Below are 24,573 nucleotides of genomic sequence, written 5' to 3'. Positions count from 1 at the left end.
TAAGGGGAAGTATAGTTTTATACAATTTTAGGTATCTCCTGACTTATTGGGTTTTTTGTACATATATTTTTTTAACTCTCTGCAGTGTATTGCTAGTTTCTCATATATTGTAATCTTAATGTTCAAAGTGTATTTCAACTGTATTTCCTGAACTACATTGGGATTAACATTATACATGTTTTTCGACTAAATTGTAATTTCTCATTCCTATGCTTAATTGTACCACCAGTTGATAGAACTTTCCCTGCTCTGCAATTTTTGTATACATATTCAGCTTCAGTCTTCCCAGTGCTTAACATATAATGGCTGCAGCCAGCATGAATAAGCCTCCTCTGGTGCTAAATGATATAGGGGAACCAGAGTTGCCTTGGCTCAGATGGCTCAACATTTTTAGAATCTTATTCAATGGCAATAGAAGGAGAAACATTATCATCAGTCCTTAAGCAGCACATATTATTACATAATGTAGGATTGCAGGAAAGGAAAGTTTATGAGGACATTCTAGAACATATCTCTGAGGAAGCTAATGGGGAAAAAGACTATGAAGATGAAACAGATGTTTTTCGAACCACATTAGAAAAGTTAGAAAGTCACTTCAAAGAAACAACTAATGTGGTGTTAGAGAGGCACAAATTCTTTAATAGGTCCCAAGCAAAAAATGAGAAATGTGCTACATATATCACAGTATTGAAGGGACTTTCTGCAACTTGTTAATTTTGTACCAATGACCATAAAGTAGAGGAAAAACTGTTATCGTTAAATCCTAGTCTAACTGCAGCTATCAAGATAGCAAAAATAATTGAACATACTGCTTTGTGTGTATAAGAGATTACATTAACTCTTGATCTGCAGAAAACTAATGGAGATGTGAACAGCCTGAAGGAATTTGAAGTAGTATGCAAGGTAAAATATGAACAGTTGCAACACAACAAGAACAAAACCAGCTAGGAAATCAAATGTTTTAGGCGTGGGAACAATAATCACTCAGCTAATGTGCAGCAAGCGGTGTCATATGTAGAAAAACTAACAAAAGGGTCACTTTGCCAAAGCTTCTGGGGAAGGTGAAAAGATTGTCAATAGTGTTAGATCAGACGATGTGCGTGTGGGGAAAATAAAATATTTATTTTTCAAGTGAATTCTTCAGAAAGGGATGGGAAAACCAACTACTACACATGTGACGGACTGCTGGATGGTGTAAAGATGAATGTGTTTCCTGACTCGTGTTACCCACACACACATATTGACAGTAAAACTTCCCACGAAAGTATAAAGGTAAAGGACTATGTACTAAAACCCCCAGACATGAAACCGGCAGGGGATAATAGAGATCCCATACCGTTGGAGGGCATGATCAAAATGAGGATATCCTTTAAACACACAGTAATGAAGGTTTACCTAACTAAACAAAGGTCAAACGTTTTAGGTGGAAACATCAGAAAGGCTTAGGGCCTGATTTAGATCTCGGGAGACGGGTAACCCCGTCACAATGGTGACGGATATCCCATTACGCGAAATATAAATCCCACAGAATATAACGGGATTTATATTTCGGTGGACGAGATCTGTCACCATTGTGACGTAGTAACCCGCCCACTGAGATTTAAATCAGGCCCTTAGGCATGAAACTGGACCCTAACAATAAGGAACAAGTTCTACTCCTTGACCAAACAGAAGTAGGGAAAGAGATCTGTGATGAATTCCCAGGTAATTTAAAGAGAAGTTGGGTTTGCTTAAAGATATTGCTCACAAAACTAAGTTGAAACCAACAGATGTACCAGGCATGCACAAAACATCATCCATTGATGAAGGCACCTTTAAAATAGGAATTGGACAACTGGTAAAGAAAGGGTTCATAGAAGAGATTGATTGCACTGAATGGCTTTTCCCTATAGTCTTGGCTTCCAAGAGTGGAGGTAAAGACATAGGCTAATATATAGATTTGAGAGACTTAAACTCCAAAATATGGGTGAACACATACCCCATGCCAAGGATAAATGAAATGCTTAGTCTCAAACATGACGCAAAATACTTTAGTGTGCTAGACTTGTCACAAGCATATCACCACTTTGCACAGCACCCAAAATCACAGGCCTTACCCTCATTTACTTCACAATCTGGGACATACTAATTCCTTAGGATGCCTTTTGGGTTAGCTTCTGTGGCCACTGCTTTTCAAATATGTATGTAGCACCTACTGCGGGAGACCAATAAAGTCATGTGTTTTCAGGATGATATTCTTAACTATGGATTCACTGAGGAAGAACATAACATAAACGTATGCAACATACTAGCATGTCTTAACAAGGCACGACTTCCCATCAAGAGAGATAAGTGCAAAATTGGGGTTACCTCAGGGGAGTACTTTAGACATACTATATACAGTGAGGCAATCAAGAAATTTTGTAGAAGCAATAAAGAATGAACCCGTTCCCAAAAAAAAAGAGGATGAAATCAAATCATGTGAGGATTGGCAGAATATATGTACAAATATGTAAAAGAATTTGCAGACTAAGTAAAACCCATGAGAGCCTTATAAAAGAAAGGAACTGACTTTGAATGGAGTGAGGAACACAGAGAATCTTTTGAAATTATCAAACAAGCCGTTATCAGTGATCCTAGCATAGGAACCTTTAGTGTGAATATGAAAACAGTGCTAACCATGGATACCAGTAACAAAGGATTAGAGGGCATCTTATCCCCAGTAGCTGAAGGTTCAGAAAGGATTATAGCGTTTGCCTCAAGGACATTAAGAAATGCACAACTCAAATACTCTACTGTGGAAAAAGAGGCTTTGGCCTGTTTTTGGGCAGTAAATTACTTTAAAGTCTAACTTTGGTGTTTACCAGTCCACCTGAAAACAGAACGCAAACCTCTAATGTCTATTTTTTTCAAGAAAAGAGACAGAAAAGACTATACCACGCATCTCTAAATGGATTTTTAGTCGGCAGGGTTTCCACTTCAGAATGGAATATGTTCCTGGAGAGAAAAATCTGGCAGCTAGGATGCCGATACAACAGGAGCAAGGGGATAGTTTTAATCATGGCAATACCATGTTAGCCATATCTGTTCCAGTCATTGTGAAAAATGAATGGATGGATTACATGTTAAAAGATAAAACTTTGGCTGCTCTGAAAGAGAAAATAGTACCTCACTGGCCTCAGAAATGCAATAACCTCCCACAGAATTCTAACCTTTTTGGAACATAAGAAAAGTTATCTGTGGATGGGGGAATTAGTTCCTAGTTCTCAGGTCCAGAAAAGTTATACCCCCATTTGGACTAAGAGAACGCGTTGTTGACCTGGCCGATGAAGGCAACCCGAGGGAGAAGTTTAACAAAAAATAGAGCCAGAGCTGATTGCTCGTTGCCTTACATGGACTCAATGGTGGAAAGCAAAGTATGGGATGGCCGTTCATGCAGTGTGAGTGACAAGTCCAAATGTATCTATCTCCTGTGATTGGCCCCTGTTTACCTCCTTCCTGCGTTATATTGTCTGACTTTTCCCTTCCCACTTTTCTATACCTCCTGTAAATGATGTATACGTAATCCATGTAAAGCCTTATAGTGTGTGACCTTTTCCTTCCTACGTTTGTTATACCATTATATGTAATCTTTGTAAAGGGCTCTCATCCCTCAGGTCAAGTTTGCGCTATTTAAAACTCAAAAATAAATAAATAAAATAAATAAATACATGACAAATATGTATTAGTTTTAGTTGATTTTCACCCCGTTGGATCTTGTCAATAACATCAATACAAATAGTTTAATATCATTTTTGTTAGATACTTATACCACAGAAGGGATTCCCAATACCCTTATCATGGATAATGGGGTCCAGTTCTGCTCAGATGAAACAAGGAAGTTAATTTCTGATATGTTCATTCAAAATGTTAAAACTCCATTATATTGCCCCAACGCCAATGGCTTAGTGGAACGTTGCAAGAGAATGTTAAAGGAGTCCATGCAGTTAGCTACTGCATCAGAGAAACCCCAGTAACAAACAGTCAGACATGTTACGGTCCTATCACACCACTCTCAACAGTGTGATTGGATTATCTCCTTTCAAGATATAGAGAGGAGGAAAACTAGGCACAAAGTTAGCCCCTAAATGGTTATTTAGTGATCAAGGAGTGGAGGAGGATCAGGGGAGCATCAAAATGACTCTACACCAAGACAAGTACAAGAAGTGGTAAGATGGTAAATGGGGTGTGAGAAACCAGGAGCGAAGGAAAGAAGGGCAATGGGTACTTGTCAAAGAGCCTGTTAAAAGTCAGACTAAGTTCCACAAGTATTACGAACCAGAAAGAATCAAGCAAGTGAAAAAGAATGTGGTAAGTTTGGATAGTGGCCGAATGACAGGTTGGGCGACTGTGCCCAAAGGCTCATACCACAAGGATCATCTTGGTCCTCCCATTGAAGGGACGACAACTTGTTGCACAGTGTGGAGTGGAAAAGGTGTCCTCCTACTTGGAAGAAAGACTATGTAATGCACCATATATATATATATAGCTTTGATAACCCCACAACAGGACTTAGCATGGACTCTAATGTTTTGAACCTTTTTGTTACATAACATGTTTTATCCTCCATGACCATACTCTTTTAGAGTATTGTTGTTCCCCCCGATATGACCCTCTATTTTATGTATTCAATTGCTTTACTTACATGTTTTACTCTTCTTTGAGAAGGGAGATGTGTTATAATCTTTCCCTCCATCGTTTAACCCTTCTCACCCGCACCTCCCCCCTCACCTGTACCTTGGAATGGCCTATTTACAACCCTGAATGGGAGCCTGAGTTAAAATGTTGGATTCTGCTCTGTCAGTGGCAAGCCTGGAGACCCTGGATGTATATTCAATAAACTGGATCTGTTTACTTACATTTCGTCATTGTCCTTTACTACAGCTTATACACCTGTCAATGAATAACTGTGAGAGACTCCCATCTGCTAATGACTAATCTTTTTGTAAATCTCTTCTTAACCAGCCTCTATATGCTTTATTTAGGGGTTTTGCTACTACAGAAATGTTTAATTTTAAGACAAGGTGCTGCATTTTGGCCGTAGTTTAGGCTAGCCTATAACTGTATCCCTGCCTGAAGTGAGGTTAGATTTTGAGAGACACAGACTTATTACAGAGTACCTGTGATAGTTATCAGAATGATGAATGTACCTTATGAAGCTTTAACAAAGTCGTACTCTTTTTAGGTTTCGCTGGGGGACGGAGCCGTTAGGCTCCGCCTCCAGAGAAATCTATTGAGTACAGTAAGCACTCTGGAACACGCCCCCCCGTCCCATTGGCTAGCTCCATAAATGGAGCCTAGCCATTGGACGAGGGGCCTGTCCGTCAATGCCGGACCAGACACGGGGGCGTTCCCGAGATTCTTTGGCTTTTGCCGATGTCACGCGACGCCGGGAACGCCCCCGAGTCTGGTCCGGCCGGGCCGTGCTTGCTGCTGTCCTGCCTTGTGTCCCTCCTCCCGCCGTCCCCACGTTTCCCGCCTCCCTCCCGACGTCCGTGTCCTTTCCCGCCCCCCTCGTCCTCTCCCGCCCGCCCCCCTCGTCCTCTCCCGCCCCCCCCCGTGTCCTCACAAATTGTGGTATCCCGTCCCGCCCGGGGGTCAACCGGCAGCTGCTCGGCACCTTGGCCGAGGCACGAAGGGGCTGCGACCGCATTGGTGGCTTTTCGGAGGCTCGTCGGCAGAGGCGCGCTCTGATTGGCCGCTGCAGTGGGCCTGTCCCCGTGAGCTGCGCCGCCGTTGGTTGGAGCCTCGCCGCGTCATCAGGATCTGCCCCGGGAGCCGCGCTGTGAGTGGCTGACTCCGGGGGAACCCTCGACGTCAGCGGAGGCCAGTGGGAGCTGCGACGGGGGCTGTGCCTGCGAGGGTGAGTCTTCGGCCCAGAAGCTGGGGGAGATCGCCTTCCACCCCGCACCCGGTATTGACACCGGCTGAAGAGAGGAAGCGCTGGGGGGCTGTGCGCTCGCTCGCCAAAGCGTCACGGACTTTACCTGAAAAAGTGATTATCGTATTACTGCCTTTTCCCCCTGTACCCCAGGGATGATACTCAGTAACAGGTTCTCCAATGAGAAACGGCGCCCATTCAAGTGCAGCACGCACTCTTAGTATGATCGCTTTTATATTCGGCACCGCAGTGGAGCTTATTGTTGTATATTTATTTGACGTTACAAGCATTCCGTGGTGATATGTGGCAGGTTTCTATGTTTAAGTTAAGAACGCAGACTTCCCACCGGCAGTAAAGCACTTTGGTCGACGTGGCCTTTTTCGGAACGATACTGTGTATTCTATATATATATTTTCCTCACAGCAACATTAAAGGTTTCAGAAACGCCAATATTTTCGATACAACGTACTGCATAATGTTTCCTCATGCATGCATTGCATAGGCATCGCTAAGGTGTATGTTTTCGTTGAGGACCCCTGCACAAACTACTATCGCAGCTAAAACTCAGGGCCCCAGATTAAGAACACACTTTCGTGGAGGCGGCCACGCCATCTGCCTGCCTCTGGAGGAAGTAGCAGCTACAGTAAATCAGCCCCTTTGATGTCAGCCAGGGATCCTGGGATGGCATTCGAGCTTGAGCTTGTGACCTGGTAACCATAGAGACATTAACCCATTGGAATTATTTTGTCCTATGCTTTTCATGCACGGAGGACGTTAAACGGAAAAAAACGTTGTTCCTAATTCTTAGCGGCATCAAAGCAGACTTTGCTCCAGACCTTGTACTAAGTGGTGAAAAAATGATTTCTATGTGCGCTCTAAATATTTTCTTCAGTATTCCTTTTCTTTGAAAAAGAACAAGCGATATGTGGTTGAATGAATAATACAGTCTGACTTAGTTTGCACCAGTCATTCTTTTTTTTTTATTAAATCTTTTTAATATGCAGTTTCAGTTTGGGGTTTCTACTTCAAACTGTACTTGGATTTAAAAGGAACCTGTCTTGTATTGATTAATACATCATATGATTTTAAACCTTCACCGTTTTGTGCAACAGGCAATACACTATTACCTTGCTTCATCAAAGAAACCTATAATGATTTTGTATGAGTTACGCAATGCATATAGCTATGAGGATCACCTTGCTACTAGTTGACAAGCTGTGTGTATACAACAATAGCAGGATTATATATATATCTATTTTTTTTTTTAGCAAAAATACGCCGCACTCAGAAATCCTTCACTTCAGGTATTTAATTAAGTAAACAGAGCCAGTCTGTCACACCGACCTGTTTCGGCCACGCAGGGCATTTCTCACTGTTGGAGGACACTACTTTATAGCCTGATAACATTTCTTGCTAATAAAGAGATCAAAGAGGGGTTCTCAATACCAATCATTAGGAAAACAACTGAGATGCTAAAACTTACAAGAGCAGGTGGCACAGATAACTTATCAGCAGTAATAATAAAAACAGCTATTCCCCTTGGAACAACTTGCTCCACCTGCTTTTTCAAACAAATTCTCCTGAAAAGAGCTTCCTAGATTGCTGGAAGGGGCAGTCCCTCGAATCTGGGGTACACCTCCTCCACCTCTGGCCAAGTTCGACCCCCCGCCCCACGTATGGAGCTCTCCCTTCATTGTTTACCTCCTCTCTTTCATCACTTCTCCCTTACCCTCCCTCTATTTCATGCTAGAGGCTTCATGCGAGCCTCAGCTGGTGAAACTCTGCTTCTGTGCCACCCCTGACCTCTGCGTGGGGCTCTTTGCATGTGTGTGGGGCTCTTTGCGTGTGTGTGGGGCTCTTTGCGTGTGTGTGGGGCTCTTTGCGTGTGTGTGGGGCTCTTTGCGTGTGTGTGGGGCTCTTTGCGTGTGTGTGTGTGTGGGGGGGGGCTCTTGCATGTGATTGGGGGCTCTTGCGTATGTGTGTGGGGGGCTCTTGCGTGTGTGTGTTTGTGTGGGGGGCTCTTGCGTGTGTGTGTTTGTGTGGGGGGCTCTTGCGTGTGTGTGTGGGGGGCTCTGGTGTGTGAGGGGGGCTCTTGTGTGGTGTGTGTGGGGGGCTCTTGTGTGTGTGAGTGTGGGGGGCTCTTGTGTGGGTGTGTGTGTGCAAATGCAATACGTCTTGCATTTGCGACAGAGTAAGCTATTGGCATTGTAAATGAGAATGCCATTTATTTATCTGTTTTCAAAACCAACACATAAATAAAAAGTTTGTCATTTACAATGCCAATAGCTCAAACTTTTCCGAAGGCGAAACCGTTGCATTGTAAATGCTTGTTTATATAGGAATAGCGCTAGACAATATGTTTATTGTGATCGATCATGTGTTAGCTGAACTGCACACTAGCATTGACCTGAGCATGCTACCAAAAGAACTTCAAAGCTCATGGAGGATATACTTAAAACCTATAAATAAATAAATAAATAAATAAATACTTGGCAATTGAGGCACAAAGGTGAGTTGGCAGGGAATCAGCCCCCTGATGTATCACTGACAATACTTTAAAATGGTCTGCTGCCTGTTTGGCTAGGTTTGAGCAATACAAATACTACATGCATGCATGCATGCATACATACATACATACATAGATAGATACAATGGCCTGACACTAGATAATATGTGGCCTTCTTTATAAAATGTTCCTTTTAATTATTTCCCTTCAGCTTTCCTTTCAGTTTTTTAGAGTTAAGTTCAGGGGGTTGGTCGTGCATTTTGAGCTTAGTCTGCTTTTGCAATCCCCACTGTCATACAAAGTAGGTTACATTTGGAAAAATAGTTGTTAATAAAATTTAATTGGCAGAGTATAAACACATTTCTTTAAATATCTAGGGCCAGATGCACAACTTTTTTTTTGCGTGCGCAAATCGGTTTTATACCCGTTTGCTCACGCAAAAAACCTGTGGCCCATGTACTAACCCTATTTTGCGAGTCGCTAATTAAACAGTGACTCGCAAAATAGGGTTAGCGACTCGCTATTAGGAAGGGGCGTTCCAAGGGCATCGCTTCCTAATAGCGAGTCCAACACCTACGTAAGAATGTTTTGCGACCGCAACACTCGCAGTTTACCACCCTCTTCAAGAGGGTGGTAAACCATTCGCAAACGGGAAGGAGTCCCCGGGGGACCCCTTCCCCTTTGTGAATGGGCGCACACACAATTTTTCAGAGCAGGCAATGGTGCCAGGGACCACTACCTGCCCTTAAAAAATGAAACAAAAACGTTTTTTTTGGTTTTTTTTAAATGCATTCCGTTTTCCTATAAGGAAAACAGGCTGCATTAAAAAAACATAAGCTGCTTTATTTAAAAGCAGTCCCAGACATGGAGGTCTGCTGACCCCAAAAGGCCACCGTCCCTAGGAGTGCCAGTTATTCCCAATGGGGTCACAAATTGCAATAGCCTCATTAAAATGCATGAAGCATGCAATTTGCGACCCCATTGGGAATCGCAAACAGTGTCTCAGACACTTTTGAACATGGGAAATTGCGGCTCGCAATTTGGCGCAATTTGCGAGTTGCAATTTCCAATGGTCGCACATCTGGCCCCTAATGTATAGCTTTTTAAACCCACATGCCAGCAGATCTATACCTAAAGTCATAGCTTTATGTATTTTGTCTATTAAGTCTTGGTAGAAATTTGTCACTGTGGAAACTCTTTCTAGATGTTCACATTCAGAAATATTTGACAGGGATGAAATGGGTCTAGTCCTAGAGGGGGCGAGCATAATAATTTCTGGTGTGGTTGTCTATTTTCTTATAGACATTATTACACAGCGTCATGAGCCACACTTACTTCAGTAGCCTCCTATTCCAAGCATACAACAAAGGAAGGCAGCTAACAAGCCATTTGCTACAAGATGTTGCAAGCAGCTGCTATTTATGAGATGTAGGAATATGACTTCGTGTTGACTAATTTGCAGTGGTACTTATATGCACAACATCATGCCAACAGCCCCCGATTATTGACTGGGTGTACGGCATACTTAATAAGACCTGCATCATATTCCATCTCATTAGTAATCCTGAGAACCAGACTTCAAATAAAGGTTGCTAAACACCCTGTCAAAAACTTTAAAGATGACCTCCACTTCCATGTGCTAGAGATTCTTTCGCGGGCTGAGTCTTGTATTACAAGAGAGTCATTTTACAAACTTGTCTCTCCTGGCTATCACCCTCTCCCCCACGATTGAAACACAGGCTGTGGAGGTTTGGTGCAAGATTGAGGACTTACAAAAAATGCCTACACGGAAAAGATTCAATTTCTAGGGGGTGGAACACTCAGATAAAGCTGGATGAAGGCGCTCATTAAAGAAGGGGGATTTATACTACATGATCCCCAGGCAAAGCTTCAAAACTTTAAATCATCTTCACTCCTCCACACACTATACATTAGGGCTACAAAAAAAAAATCAGCCACCCACGTGTACTCAATAAAGTAACATTTTCCCAGACAACATCTGATCCTCATCTTCATCTAAAGGTAGTACTGTATTTTAAGATTACACTAGATAATAAAAAAACACTTCAAGTCAAACATTACCAGAAGTCAACAAAGTTTTAAAACAAAATACTCTACAGGTGTATTTGTATGGAATTCAGACGGGTGTTTGTTAACTGAGCTTGCTGGGCGCCAGAGAATATACCATTCTTTGGAGCACCAGTGCTTTCAGGGAGAGACAAAGGAGGAAGGCACTAGGGAAATATCCTTTTAGGGACACATGACAGGCAACTTGAGCCTCTGGAGCTCAGCCATGTAACTCCTACCATGGATCCTAGAACATCTATCTGAAAACAGCGCCTTCTCGATAACAGAAAGCTGTGCAAGCACACAATTCTGTGATGAACAGCAGACAGGATGCAGCAAACCATTTCTTCTTTCCCTGAAACGGACGACGGATGGAGGCAGCAACAAAAAAGCTGTGCTGCAAACTCAACTGCGAAGGATCGAGCACCACAAACGAAGAGTGTTTTCTTATATTGGCATTGCCTGCTTAGGAGATCACTCTCAAACCTGTGTAGCTTTAACGGTGCTAAAAAAAGGGGTGCCATAATTATGCCTAGCCTAGGACGATCAGAACTCCGATATAGCCAAGTAAGAGAGGACCCGTGACATCATTGGGGAGGTTGGTCCTCACAGAAGATTTTGGACCAGGCTTTGAGCGCCTGTATCTTGAGGTTAGTGGGACTTAGGAATCCCCAGAATGCGAGCAGAAACAGTACAGAGTTGGCAGAGACAACATAATGTTACCTGATCATGTGTCCTAAAGAAAATAAGGGTAAGGGTGCACTTGGTAAGGCTTTTTCAGTCTAGATCTCCCATATAGGGCAAGTTGAGATATGAAATAGAGGTTACTGACCCATACATGGGAAATCTCATTCACAGAAAATCTCTGTTTATGAATCTTTTGTGCAATCTGAGGAAAACAATGCACAGCAAAGAACATGCGCTCCCTTTCAATGATGATTCATCAGAGAAAATAAATATGATATAAACTGGATAATAATATGCCTAACACTGAACCTCAGTTTCAGAAATTGAGGAACACTTCTACCTACAGAAGATCAAGGCACTTGCTGGCAGATTCCTGGTGGGCTTATTGTAGATGAGTTATAAATCAATAGATAATAGACCAATGGACCCCAACAGGAGCAGGCTGTTAATGTGTGCTCAGCCTGGGTCCTTTAGCCCCAACAGCAGCCCAGAGAAATAAGAGATAAACACTTTTCAGGACTTCACAGTGAACCTAGTCAACAGGCAGAGCCAGCCACTACAGAGAGTACCTTTACCACTATAGTGGCGAAAAACAAGAGGACCACCATGGTAATGTTTTAAGAATGCTAAGACCTGAATTGGAGGTGGAGGATATTGATGCTTGTTGGACAGCTTTGTCTTACTATATGTTGTCCTTATCACCAGCTCTGCAGCTGTAGTGATGATATATAGAATGTTTGATAGCCGAATCTGGACTAAGGTGTTGAGAATGTTGATTCGCTTGCACTGTGTCATGCATGATTGCCTAGGTCCCAAAATACAATGAAGTCAGTGCAGATGGAAAGCCGTTAATCAATAAAACCAAATGAGCGTGAAACAGCGTTTGTTGTAGAAGTCTTGCCTGTTTTAGCTTTAATACTTGTGCCATTAAAAGTAGGCTTTGAGGTTCACACTGCAAGTGTTGGTGTTCTATTACAGCAGTGTGTGTGCTGCATTTCTGTCACCCTTACACTACGGTAAGCGCTTCAAGCATCTCATGAACACAAACCACTGAACTCAGTATGTTACCGACAGTCAAGCACCAGATTTAGCAGAATTATTCAAAACAGCTGGCACACAGAAGAAAATCCAAAACCCCGCATGCTTGATTGGCATCCTTTGATGACTTTGCTTCAACTGTGAGTAAAAAAGCTGATTACAAACGTGCATTCCTCCAGTGCTGTAATGCCGGAGGAGAGAGACTCCTATCTCGCAGTTAACCATATCTAAAATGCCATGCCAGAAACACGCCCTCTCTCACCTCTGTTTCATTACAATACGTGTACAGCCACAGTTAAAGTGGCTATATTAATAAAAAAGTGACCTTAATTTAAGTGTTAACAATTTGAGTTTAGGGAGGGGGGAAAGTGTGGACCCCCGGATTCTGCTTGGGCTCTGATTCTGTGGTTAAATTGCAAGTTCTAAGAACACAGGGGCACGTGTTCTGCGAAGATCAGGAGTGTCCAACATAGTTCCACAGTGGCCCAAGTCTAGCCTGGTTTTCAGGATAACCATCACCTATTTACAACATTCTCCACTAGATTCTACGAAAGTGGATTTAGCTAGTGTATGTGTACTGAACACCTGTACAGTGTAACGTTGGATCAGTTTAAGTGCAGGTAATAAAGGGGAACGTCCCTTTTATCACAAATTGCATGAAGGCAATCAGTGCAGACCAGCTATTTTTTTTCTCTTGGCCTCCACGTATACTGTACTGCATTTCAGAAATATTACAGATGACATCCTCGTAAGAGTTTCAAGATGATGCATTTGATTAAAGCAGGATACAAATTCACGCATTTCCTTTCTACTCACAGCAAACTACAACAGAACCCCTTCAAATCAAAAAGCTGCTATGGCTAACTTTCCAAGCAGTAGAAAACATCATCTAATTATCAGCTTCTGATGCAGCTTTAAGGTTTTCCTGATTGTGAACCTGTGGTTGGGTTGAAGAATTGAGATTATACGTCATCATACCTCCATCCTCATTTATCCAGTAAAGGAAAAGATTCATGGTTCCAACTTCCGTGATTTGATGGTCATCCCCGTACAGCCACAATACTTGCTGACATCCTGCGTCAATAGCCTCATTCTGGGCGAAAATGGAGGCGCCATAATTCCTATAAGAAAATAAAATGTTCTTTATCATTCAAAAATGCTTTACTTCTATTAGGGTCGGATCAAGAACTCAAATGAAGCTGTGCTAGATTTTCAAGAAACTATTGTAACTATGGAGCTTGGACTATATTATAACTCAGTGACAGCACAACTTAGAAACAATAACCAGGGGTTGTCGTACAGTTTCTGAGCTGCGAAATCTAGAGCACCGGTTCTAACTCATGGAGTTACCGACTTCTGCCCTGATTATGAGCTAGGCGTTGTGGTAATTACTGCATGACTAACAAATCATCTGATCAAAAGTTTTAAAAAAGCATATGCGCGCATGTGCTTAATATCGCATGTCTGTAGTCCACATGCACAATTTAGGGCATGCGCTATTTAAGGCATGCGCTATTTACCACATGCGAAAAATAACACGTGATTAATAAGACCCAATTTCAAGTATGGGAGGGCATTACAACCCGGTGGATAATACCACCTTAAAATACCTCCAGTCAAAAGCAGGTGACAAAAATTCATGAAAGTGTATAGAATGAAAGAAAAGATTTAAAAATAATACAATTCAAAGAGCAAAGAGCAACACAATAATTGGGAAAAAAGTACATGCACTGTTTGGGTTGAAAATATTAACATATTACACACACATGGCCAGACCTACATTAACTGGCAGGGACAGGGGAAGCTCTCACAGGTTGATTGCACCAGCTCACACTTCCAATCTACAGTCTCCCGAAATGGATGTAGCACTGTTAAGGCCACTATATCATGACATGCCAGATCCATGTTCTGCTGCAACAAACTACATAGCATGAGGGTGCAAAGCAGACCACCAATCAGTGACCTCAAATGGTGAAGCAACATAGGATAGGAGCCTGGATTGACTGAGTAAGGTTGAAACCCATAAACACAAGTCAGCTTGAGTTCAAGAGAATACATAGCCTCCATATAGGCACTATGCAAAACATATTTTCACCATTACAGATACTCTGGTGACCAACATGGGGATTAACTGCCAACCCCCTTCCTGAAAATGTTAGAAGCACTAGAATTATCTGCAACAGGCACCACATAGCAGACAGTAGAGTTGATGTGTAGCAACCATTAGCAAAATAGTCTGCTAAGTGATGGATGCTTTGCAGAGAGTGAGTGAGCAGCATATATGGTTCCCCTTGGACACCCACACAGCTAATGCAAGCAAAGCAAACATCTGTGCTACAGCAGGAGTTCCTGATATCCCAGGGTCAAATTTCCTGCACTCATGTTCATGTGGTGACCTCAGGTAGACAGGAACAAGTGTGCTGAAACCGTAAAATGAAACACTATTTATGAGCAAATGCTGTGTGATGTTGATCGGAGTATACTGAACTGGAGTGTTAGGAACTCTGTACGAAACAACAATGTTATGATGCTGACGAGAAGCAATATTAGTCATAATGTAGTAACATATCACACTTAAGGTACTGGGCAGACAAATCAACAATTCATCATCGATATACATGTCAGCAGTACCATTAGAGCGCCTATGACATATACATGGATCAATGTGAATATGTATAACAAATTACATCAGTTACTCTTCACAACGAGGATTCTCGGCCAAGTCAACTTTTTAACAACCAAACGTACTTCCATTACGACTCTCATGACTGTTAACTCAGATTTCTCCAACCTCGAGACCTTCTTTCATGTCTTCCACTCCTAACATAATAGGGATGGCCATATTTGATACTTGCCACAGCTTGAGGTAGAGCTGAGGTGTAGAGCTATCACCACTTGCCATGCTTTAGTGCATGTGCTTGGCCACTTGCTTAAGTACCTAGAATTTCAAGGTTTAGAACCTGTTTTTAGAGTTCTCAATATCACGTAGATATGTTTATTCAGCATTAATTTTGGCCATTAGCTTGTTCAACCAACATTATTTTCTTTGTTTTTCGTGGCATCTTCAGCATAAAATGGCACAATAGACAGTCATGGTGTCTTACCACCTCTTTGGTCAGGACCTCCCACACAGGATCCATAAACTTGTACTTCTTTTCCTTGCCTAGGTCCATGATGGAAATGTTTGGCAATTTCTACTTGTGATGACTGAGTGATATCAGAGGATGACAGTGGATTCTGTTGGTCTTGTTTCATGTTGCTTTGTCCAAATAAAACCAATGTCTGCACACTCCCACACAGGAAGGAGTTATCAATGTACTTTTGGGGGTGTACTAAGGTATTATTAAGAGCTGCTCTGAGTCTTTCTGTTCTCTAGGGATTAATTCCACTCTCCAGGAACTTTGAATGGCTGACAATGGCCCCTTCCTGATGTTTTGTGGTTGTGCAATTCATCCGGTGAAGATGTTAGCATGTGCGCTAAATAGCACACATTCAGTATTTAACTCATGTGCTAAATAAAGATTCCATGGTGCGAGATAATAACTCAAGTGTGTGATTTACCGAACCCCATGGTATTAATATATAACCTATGTGCAAGCTTGGTGGTATTTACCACCAAACATGTTATCAAGGCCTTAATGTATGTGCTGAAGACAATACAAATTCTTATAAAATAGGCATATGGAACCTTTCTGCACAGACAAATGTATGCTCCAGCCCTTTGAATGCTAGTACCAGCATTGCTCTAAAAATAAAATAAAAATCCTGTGCATTTACAAATATAACAAGCGTTTTTTTTTCACATTAATATCTAAGTAGACTTCAGTAGTCTCTGAAAAGGATATCCGGATAGAAAAGAGTATGTTATATATCCTGTAAACATCTATTAATAGCATTTAGTGCTGCAGAATAACATGTTATTAACACTACAGCCATCTAGTGTTGGGCCCAGTCTCTGCAAGTTGTTTTTCTCCAGGAAGTATTATGGTCAGCGGCATGTGTCCTATCACCACCTCCTCAAGGTATTGCGCAAGTTCATCGGCTCCTTTGATAGATTGTAATGTGTTTTCCCTGCCATACACCTCGATACGGTGCCCCACCAACAACTTCTCGCCCGACTTTCAAACATTGGCATTATCGGTCCCACTTGGGATTGGCTGAAATCCTTTTTGGAAGAGCGCAATCAGACGGTCTTTTTCATCGTCGCCAGGAAAATGTCAACAGGAGTACCACAGGGTTCTACTCTGAGCCCCTTGCTCTTTAATATCTATCTAACTCCTTTGATTTTTCTGGCAGAGGAGCTGGGTGCTAAAATTAGAGTGTTCGCTGATTGATTGATTGATTTTAGCTTTTTTTATAGCGCATGCTGTCACCCTAGGGGCATCCTGGCGCTTCAGACAAAGAACTAACCGTGACCAGAGTAGAACAGGTCGCCGGAGAGGAGGGAACACGGTCTAAATCATGGGATAACACCAGGTTTTTAAGCTCCTATGGAATTCTAACAGAGAGCTGACTAATCTAAGGTTCTGAGGGAGCTCGTTCCATAGTCGAGCGCCAACCCTGCTAAAGGCCCTTCCTCCAAGCCTGGCCCGTTTGAACCGATGAATTGACAGCAGGCCGGTACTGGAAGAGCGAAGCTGCCTTGTAGGAAGATACCATCTGAACCTTTCCTGCAGGGGAACCGAGCCAAGCTCATGCACAGCTCGGAAAACCATACATAGAGTTTTAAAGTGGACCCTTTCCCTAACAGGCAGCCAATGAAGCTCTCTTAAAGCCGCAGTAGAAGAGGTACTCCGTGGCCTGCCAAGGGCCAGTTTGGCTGCTGCAGACTGGATTCTTTGCAATACTTGAAAGATGTACCCAGGGGCTCCCAAATAAAGGGCATTGCAGTAATCCAGCCTGCTGCCCACGATGCTGCTTACCACCAGAGAACGATTCTCTTTGGGTAATAAAGGAAGTATTTTGTGCAGTATACGGATGAGAGTAAAGCAAACGCTGGCGGTCTTATTTGCCTGTGATTCCATGTGGAGGTCATCATCAAACAACAACCCCAGATTACGAACTTTCCTAACCGGGATGAGTGAGTCATTCTCTGGTAGGAGTCTGAAGTCACAAGGCAGTTGTCTAGATATCCTGCCTGCAGAGCAGAACATCACCTCCGTCTTCCCGCTGTTAAATTGCAGAGAGTTCCTTCTGAGCCAGTCCGTCGTCTGCCGCATGCATTGCTGGAACAGATCCATCAATACTGCGTGGTCCCCCTCCAAGGAGAAGGCCAGTTGCGTATCGTCAGCATCGTTGACTAAGCCGACTCCAAAAGACTTTATGATGACACCCAGCTCCTATTTAACTGGAAGGACTCCGACTTGTCATCAGAAACTGCCCAGAATTGTCTCTCGTCTGTTTTCAAGTGGCTTGCACATGCCCAACTGAAGTGCAACGAGGACAAGTCGGAGGTCCTTCTGTATGGTCAGTTTCCTCCTGCCATTAGAGGAATCTTGTGGCCTCCAGACTACCCATGACCCAATTCAGTGGGTGATCCAGCAAAGAACCTGGGGGTCTGGTTGAAGAAGACCTTAGGTTTTTCACGCAGATTAAGAAACTTACTGGAGTCTGCTTTGGTACTCTTAAACCACTAAGAAGCTTCTTCCTCATGCTACCTAGGTCAGCCAAGGAAATGGTGGCCCGTGCCCTTATTCTATTCCGCATTGACTATCTCGGAGCCCTGCACGGTTTAGGACCGACGTATATCAGGAAGGGCTTTGCTTTCTATGCCCAGCAGATCTCTGCGCTCAGCCACCCAACAACGGATGGCGATCCCCCGTTTTCATAGGATGCGTTTAGGGGGGTCAGTCCCTCTCCGTTAAAGCAGCAGTAGTATGGAATTCCCTTCCTAAGGAATTGCGGAATATTCAGGATCCCAGACTCTTTAAAAAACAACTTAAAACTTTCCTTTTTAATCAGCCCATCTAATTCTCTGCTCCACTCTGTTACGGTCACTCTGCGCGCCAGGACACTCATGAGTATTTGAGCGCATTATAAATACATTATAACATAACATAACATACAGGAAGTGAGGATATAGTCTGCCAAGTTAGGAATTTGCTGTTGAACATGCTGGAAGTTTTGTGTATTTGTGTCACCATCTAATACCTGCCGGCGAGGTGGGAGGGTGCAAGTGAATCTGCAGCACTACACGCTATGAATAGATTGATGCTTACAGGGTAACATACTCCGGGCCGGACTGGCTACAGGGCCTTTCTAAGTAAAGTATGCTTTTAAACCATTTGTTTTGCTTTCTTTACTTAGAAGCAAATTCAGGTCCCCATCACCATAAATCAGCTCCCACTGCAGTAAAATCGGGCCCCAGCTTGGCAGCCGACCAAAACATCAGTTAGCCAGTGCGGCCCTGAACATACTCTATTCGCAGCATAAGTTGGTTGCTGATACATATGGTATGCATAGACTGTAAAGCAGTACTCGCCTTGCTGTGACATTAGACGGTACATTTGCTTGAAATAATTTACATAGAACTTTTTGTCCCACCAGAGCTTGTTGTCTGGTTGCACATCTACACAATAGTGTATGGTAAAAGTGTGTGGGTTTGTCCATGGTGCCGCTTTACAAATGTCTGTTAGCGGGATAATTCCTAAAAAGGCATTAATGCTGGCATTTTTCTGTGTTGAATGAGCTCTTGGCATCGTAGGTAGTGTTCGTTTTGCTTTGATGTAGCAAATTTGGATATATTTACTAGCCATCTAGCGATTTCTGTTTTTGATATTGGATTGCCTTTCTGTGGGTTGGAAAAAGCTATAAATAGTTGTGTTTTCCTGAAAGTTTTTGTTCTTTCCACATAATACATGAAAGCACGTTTTAGAACAAGTGTTAGTAATGGTGTTTCTGCAACATGTTCTGGATTTGGAAAGAAAACAGGTATATCCAATGTTTGATTTGTGCGCAGGCGATCTTTGTCCTGAAATATTGGACAGTGAAGCTCTTCAATAGTGAGTGCATGTGTTTCGCTGACTCTTCGTTGCGATGTAATGACCACAAAGAATGTCACCATCTATGTTAGGAACTATATTTTGCTTTTGTTCATAGGTTCAAATGTGTGAACATTAGTCTTATTAACACAATGTTTAGATTACACATTGGTACAGGAGGTGTTCATAGTGGAATAACTCTTTTAAATCCCTCCATGAATGCAGTTATGACTGGTATATGGAAAGGAGATTGATGTTTTCTGTTTTGTAGGTATGCTGCAAATGCTGCTAAATAAATGCAGATGTATAGGTGTGTATGCTAAATGTGCTTTTTGCTGATGTATCAAGTAATATACTAGTTGTTGTTCAGATGGTGAGGATGGGTTTATGTTGTTTACAGTGCAGTAGTGAACAAAACGTTACCATTTTGCTGCATAATAGGCCCTTGTGGTTGGTCTTCTGGACTCCTTTAAGGTTCATGTATTCCTGAGATAATTCTAGGTACCTAAATTCTATGACCTCAGGAGCCAAATTGCAAGATTGAGTTGTTAAACATTTTGGTATCTAACTCTGCCCTTACTGTGTGAAGATTTGGAATGTTGGGTAGCTACTTGTGAGGTACTATAGATAGCTCCAACAGAGTTGCGTACCAAGGTTGCCATGCCCATGTTAGAGCTATGAGTATCACAGTTAGCGGAGTCTGAGTTTCCTGACCACATATGAAATGAGTGGGGAGGCGGAATAGAGTACGCAAAGATCTCTGACCAGTTCATCCACAGAGCATTGTCCTTGGATTTTGGTTGTGGGTGTCTGGATGCAAAGTTTTGGCATTTTGCATTTTCTACGAAGGTGAAGAGATCTACTGTTGGTGCCCCTAACTTTGGAAGTAGGTTTGTAGGGTCTGAGTGTGGATTTCCCACCGTGTACTTGTTGCTGCATCCTGCTTAGTGCTTACTCTCCTTGTCAGGAGGTAGAGCTTCCCCTGTGCGCAGGGATGCTGTTTTTTTCCTTGCAGTTGTGACTACTAGGGAGACTGCTGTAGGGTGACCCCTGATGTATATTGGGTCGGATAGTGAAGGCCTGTATTTCCTTTCAATGCATGGAATCAGCACCCTGGATTTTACTGGGTCCTCAAAGATGTTCTTTGAGACATTTAATGAATAGCCAATCATAGGAAGATATGTCACTGTGCGCTCAGCGAAGGAGAGTATCTCTACCAAGAAATCTATCTCTTCCTCTGTGGTGTGCATCCCACTGTAAGACACTATGGCAAGATGAAGTGTAATCAAGTGGGGAGGCTTAGGTAGGAATAGGTGGTTCCATATCGTTGTCAGGCAGAACCACTTCATATTCGTCCCATGGCTCTGGGCTGTGGTGGATATCCCTTTGTGAATCTAAGTCATAGTCCTTTTTAAGTGTATTTGCACCCTCCTCTTCCTGTGTAGGTGACGGTGATCTTGATTCTGGGGATTGTGGTTGGCTAAATGTCATGGGGCTTGTGGCCCTACTTGCATTTGTCACTCTTTCTGGTGGTGGCTGTGGCATTTCCAAATCATGTGCCTGTCTTTTGGAAGCGTCTTTATGTCTGTTTTGCATATATTTGTGCAGTCCTACAAAAACACTGCCCTCTTCTTCTTGTGGACCTTGTTTTTGGGGTGTATTTGCTTGCTTCTCTAGCACTGTTGGCAGGGCTGATGAAGGTGTTCTTGTCGTCTTTGTGGGAACTTGTGCTTTCTTCAACGCGAAGAGTGACTGTGTTCCTTTTCTTATATTGATGCTGATGTATTTCTGGATTCCGAGTGGCTCGTGGTTGAGAGTTTCTATGGATCCGATGACTTCCCCGGCATCGAATCCGGGTATGTCTTCTTTGGTGTTGATCCATGTGTTGATGACGATGTGTGCTTCGGTACTGATGTGGTGACAGTGCCATCCCCATGTTGCCCGATCGGAAACAGTCTTGTCACTTCCCGGCTCTGAGGCATGCTCACAATGAGGATCGTGGCGTGGAGGTGTATGTGAGCTTTTCTTTGCACAGGGTGGGTTAACAGTACTCACGGCTCTTGATATGGTCTTCATTTTCAGTCCCGACCCAGGTACCAGAGTCTTGTGCCTGGGTTCCTCGACCTATATCTCTGACTCTTCTTCCTCACTGGATTCATCAGAGGCAACATACGGGGGCTGGCGATGACGACCATACCTTGCAGTATTGTCTCTAAGTTGATCTCACCATTGATGTGTGGTTCTCAGTGTGAGAAATCTGCCTCAACTGCCATCTCCATGTTGTGCACGAGGCGCTGATATCTTCTGGTTTGCAGAGTTTTCTTACTTTTGAAGAGGTTGCACGCTTCTTGGTCCTGTTCCATGTGTTCTGGTGATGAGCACAAGTTACAGATCTTATGCGTGTCCAAACGGGCATATTTAGCAGTCTGTTGAGGGCACCATTGAAATAAGCTTTTGTTTTTCGCCTCCAATACCCGGAGACAGGCATTCTCAACGGGTGTGGATATCAAAAAGCAAAAGTCTGGTGCGTGTGCTCATCTGTAGACGGTTCAGATAATCAAACAAAGGAGCCATTAAACATGTGCTGTACCTCGTGGGGGAGGGAATACGATGTTGATCTTAATACTTCCTTGAGAAAAACAACTTGCAGAGTACGGGCCTAACACTAGATGGCAGTAATGTGCAAAGCATGTGTATCTGCAGGCAGCACATGCTACAAATACATAATTAACCTGAAACTATCAGTATGCAGCTTATTCCTATGGTGCCATTCTGTATCTGCTGCCGAAGAAAGATTGTGATCCATTCAAGGACAGTTAGGAATAACAAACTGAGATAAAACCAGTGATGAAATGAGTAGTGATAAATGTAGCCCCCAAGTACCATTAGTAAGGATTACGTTTTTACAAGAGATAACTATTATGAGGTGTGGCACAACCAAATCAACAGAGATCCATCCAACTTTTTTCCCTTGTAAAGTATTTGTAAAGTACAATCACATACCATTAAACAACTTCAAAGCCCCAGGAAGTACATAATTAAAAATCACAAATGGAATACGACAAAACATTGCAAGACACCCTTAAGATACAAATACATTCGAACCCAGAGAGTATTATACAGTATTTTGCCACTCTAACGTATCCCTTTAAAGTGCAATGCATCACGTTTCTTTGAGACGCTCTAGTCTGTGGGACTGTGTACTGGAAAGAGTAATACTTTGAACATATGGATATCTTTATTCTCTAATAGAGCACAGAATTCAACAGACTTCACTGCAGGGTTCTTTACAAAAACTATCTCCAGCGGCACACTTGGTCAGATACTACAAACACTAGAATCAACGGGCTTCCAAAAACGGTTGCTAACAATTTTGCACCCCCACACGACATCACCTATTCTCAATGCCATATTCCCTGGTAAGCAGAACAAGCATTGGAATAGCCAATAGGTCTCGCCTTTGGGACCTTATAAGTATTTAGTTATGCAGCACAATATCCTTGGCCTATGCCTGTCAAGAAATGAAGACGAAATGGTATTGGAGGAGGCAGGTGTGCGAGAGCAGAACACAATAGTGCCCTGTGACCTCACCACTACTCCAGGGCTGTAATGGAGCTCCAGGGCACAGGCCACAGGTGCCGGCTCTGAAGCACAGAGGCTCACGATGGCTGGCACAATCTGAGGTTTGTCTCTTCGCCCTTCTGCGGTTTATGAAGGTGAAACTGGATCATGCTATGCAACAATCACTAGGTGAACAATGGATAGATAGCTCTGGTGTCTACCACCAAGTGAAGGTACGTCGACAAGTCACATGTTTTAAAGGCACACATAATTCTACCACCTAATTGCTTTGGACACTCTCAACAAACCATTTGTGTCGTACTCAAGATATCTGTGCTGTCCACCGAAAAGTAAAACTCTTGAAAAGCTGCTATGCCGCTGAGTGAAGTTTCTCAGAATATCCCTCAGTGTCACATACCAAGATAGCTTTACCCTCCAATAACAAGTCATAGGTGTTGCATTAGTTTACATGCCGCCTTCCTGGGTGGCCTGCATATGCAAAAAAACAAGGATCTCTCAATAGTCAACCATGTATCTTGACTCTCTCACCAGCCTTAAATGCTCATTTGGTTTCCTCCTTCATTGGTTTCTACATCCTCCCAAAGCCTTGCCGCTTTCCACTGTTTTGCCCCTCCCCCTTCCATTCTGCTGACTAGACCCACAGGAACAGATTTTCAAAGAGTTTGTGTTGCATTTGACGAAACCCCAAAACTGTGAGCATTTACATTTTCACTTGAAAACACTTTTATTTTTACTTCACAGCCAAACCAAAAGTTCTGAAAAGTGTAATTATTGAGGGCATCTCTACTTTGCGTAGCAACCATAGCGTCGCCTTTGGAATTGGGGAACCGGATTCGAGTTTCGACCTTGGCTTAACATCCTGTGATGCTGGGCAAATCACTTAATTTCACCGTGCCTACAAAAAATGAATGTGTCCTTGTGTAATGTAACTGGTGCTCATATAAAGCACTCCAATACCTTCTGATCGAGTTTGCGCTATATAAAACAGCAAAAAAAAAAGAATTCAGAGACTCGTTTTGAACTGTTTGGGGCTTACCATAGTTATGTTACAGTTGACATGCTTTTTGATGAAGAAAGCGCTAATGTTAAATTACTTCAATCGAGCGAAAACCGGAAAAAAATATTAACTTTGTGCAGCATGAATATATTAATTTCCTTTGACAATTCCCGCTCCTAGAAACTGTTTCAACGCTCTCTCGAAAAATTACACCACTAAACAAAGTAGTATTGAACTTTCGGTTTCATAACTTTTAAAATCTAAATCACATAGACGGATCCTGAAGCCTGAGTCTTGCACTGCTGCTATCAAAGAAATCCGTTTAGCAGAGGAAATAAAAGGGATGAAAAAGAAAGTTGGCTACCTGTCCAAGCGGAAGCAGCATCAATAACTGGAAATACAAATTAAAATGCCTCATGAAACATGAGATGAAAGCAATCGGCCCAGCAGCCACAGAGAACTGTTTTTAAAAAAACGTTTTGTAAAATGTTGGCAAAACCTGATCCTGACGAGGCTTTTATCATGCAAGTAAGAATCGCTGGCTCCTGCGGACAGGTTGGCAGGCCACTACTTAACTCGTATATTAAGGTCAAGGGGCCTGGGCGGAACAGCGATAGGGCTGAGACTGCTGCTGGTGGTGTGTTACAAAAGATGATATTCGTTTGCAGCCGTTAAATATCCGCAGTATTAAAACAAAAAGTTAAGGCAGCTGGGCCTTGTTGTTGGATACGGGTCTAGATCGAAAGCAAAACAAGACGAGCTGGCCTCTCCTCCGTGCTTTTTAGGTTTCGCCTCGCCGAAGGCTGCGCTCTGCGCA

At 42.8% G+C, this 24,573-nt stretch overlaps 1 protein-coding gene across 2 annotated transcripts in view; it reads right to left on the bottom strand.

The window, feature by feature from the left end:
• The window catches only part of BCAT1 (branched chain amino acid transaminase 1), a 329,634-nt gene that overhangs the window by 39,186 nt on the left and 265,875 nt on the right, over nt 1-24,573 (bottom strand). For both annotated transcript variants that reach the window (XM_086920336.1, XM_086920331.1), the window contains exon 7: nt 13,176-13,318. In XM_086920336.1, coding sequence (XP_086776462.1) covers nt 13,176-13,318 — 143 coding nt within the window. The remainder of the gene's footprint in view (nt 1-13,175; nt 13,319-24,573) is intronic.

The sequence above is a fragment of the Lissotriton vulgaris genome, chromosome 1_1, assembly GCF_964263255.1.
Source record: "Lissotriton vulgaris chromosome 1_1, aLisVul1.2, whole genome shotgun sequence".
In the NCBI taxonomy this organism is placed as follows: domain Eukaryota; kingdom Metazoa; phylum Chordata; class Amphibia; order Caudata; family Salamandridae; genus Lissotriton; species Lissotriton vulgaris.
The sequence above is the reverse complement of the archived record's forward strand: the minus strand, read 5'-3'. Positions and strand labels throughout refer to the sequence as shown.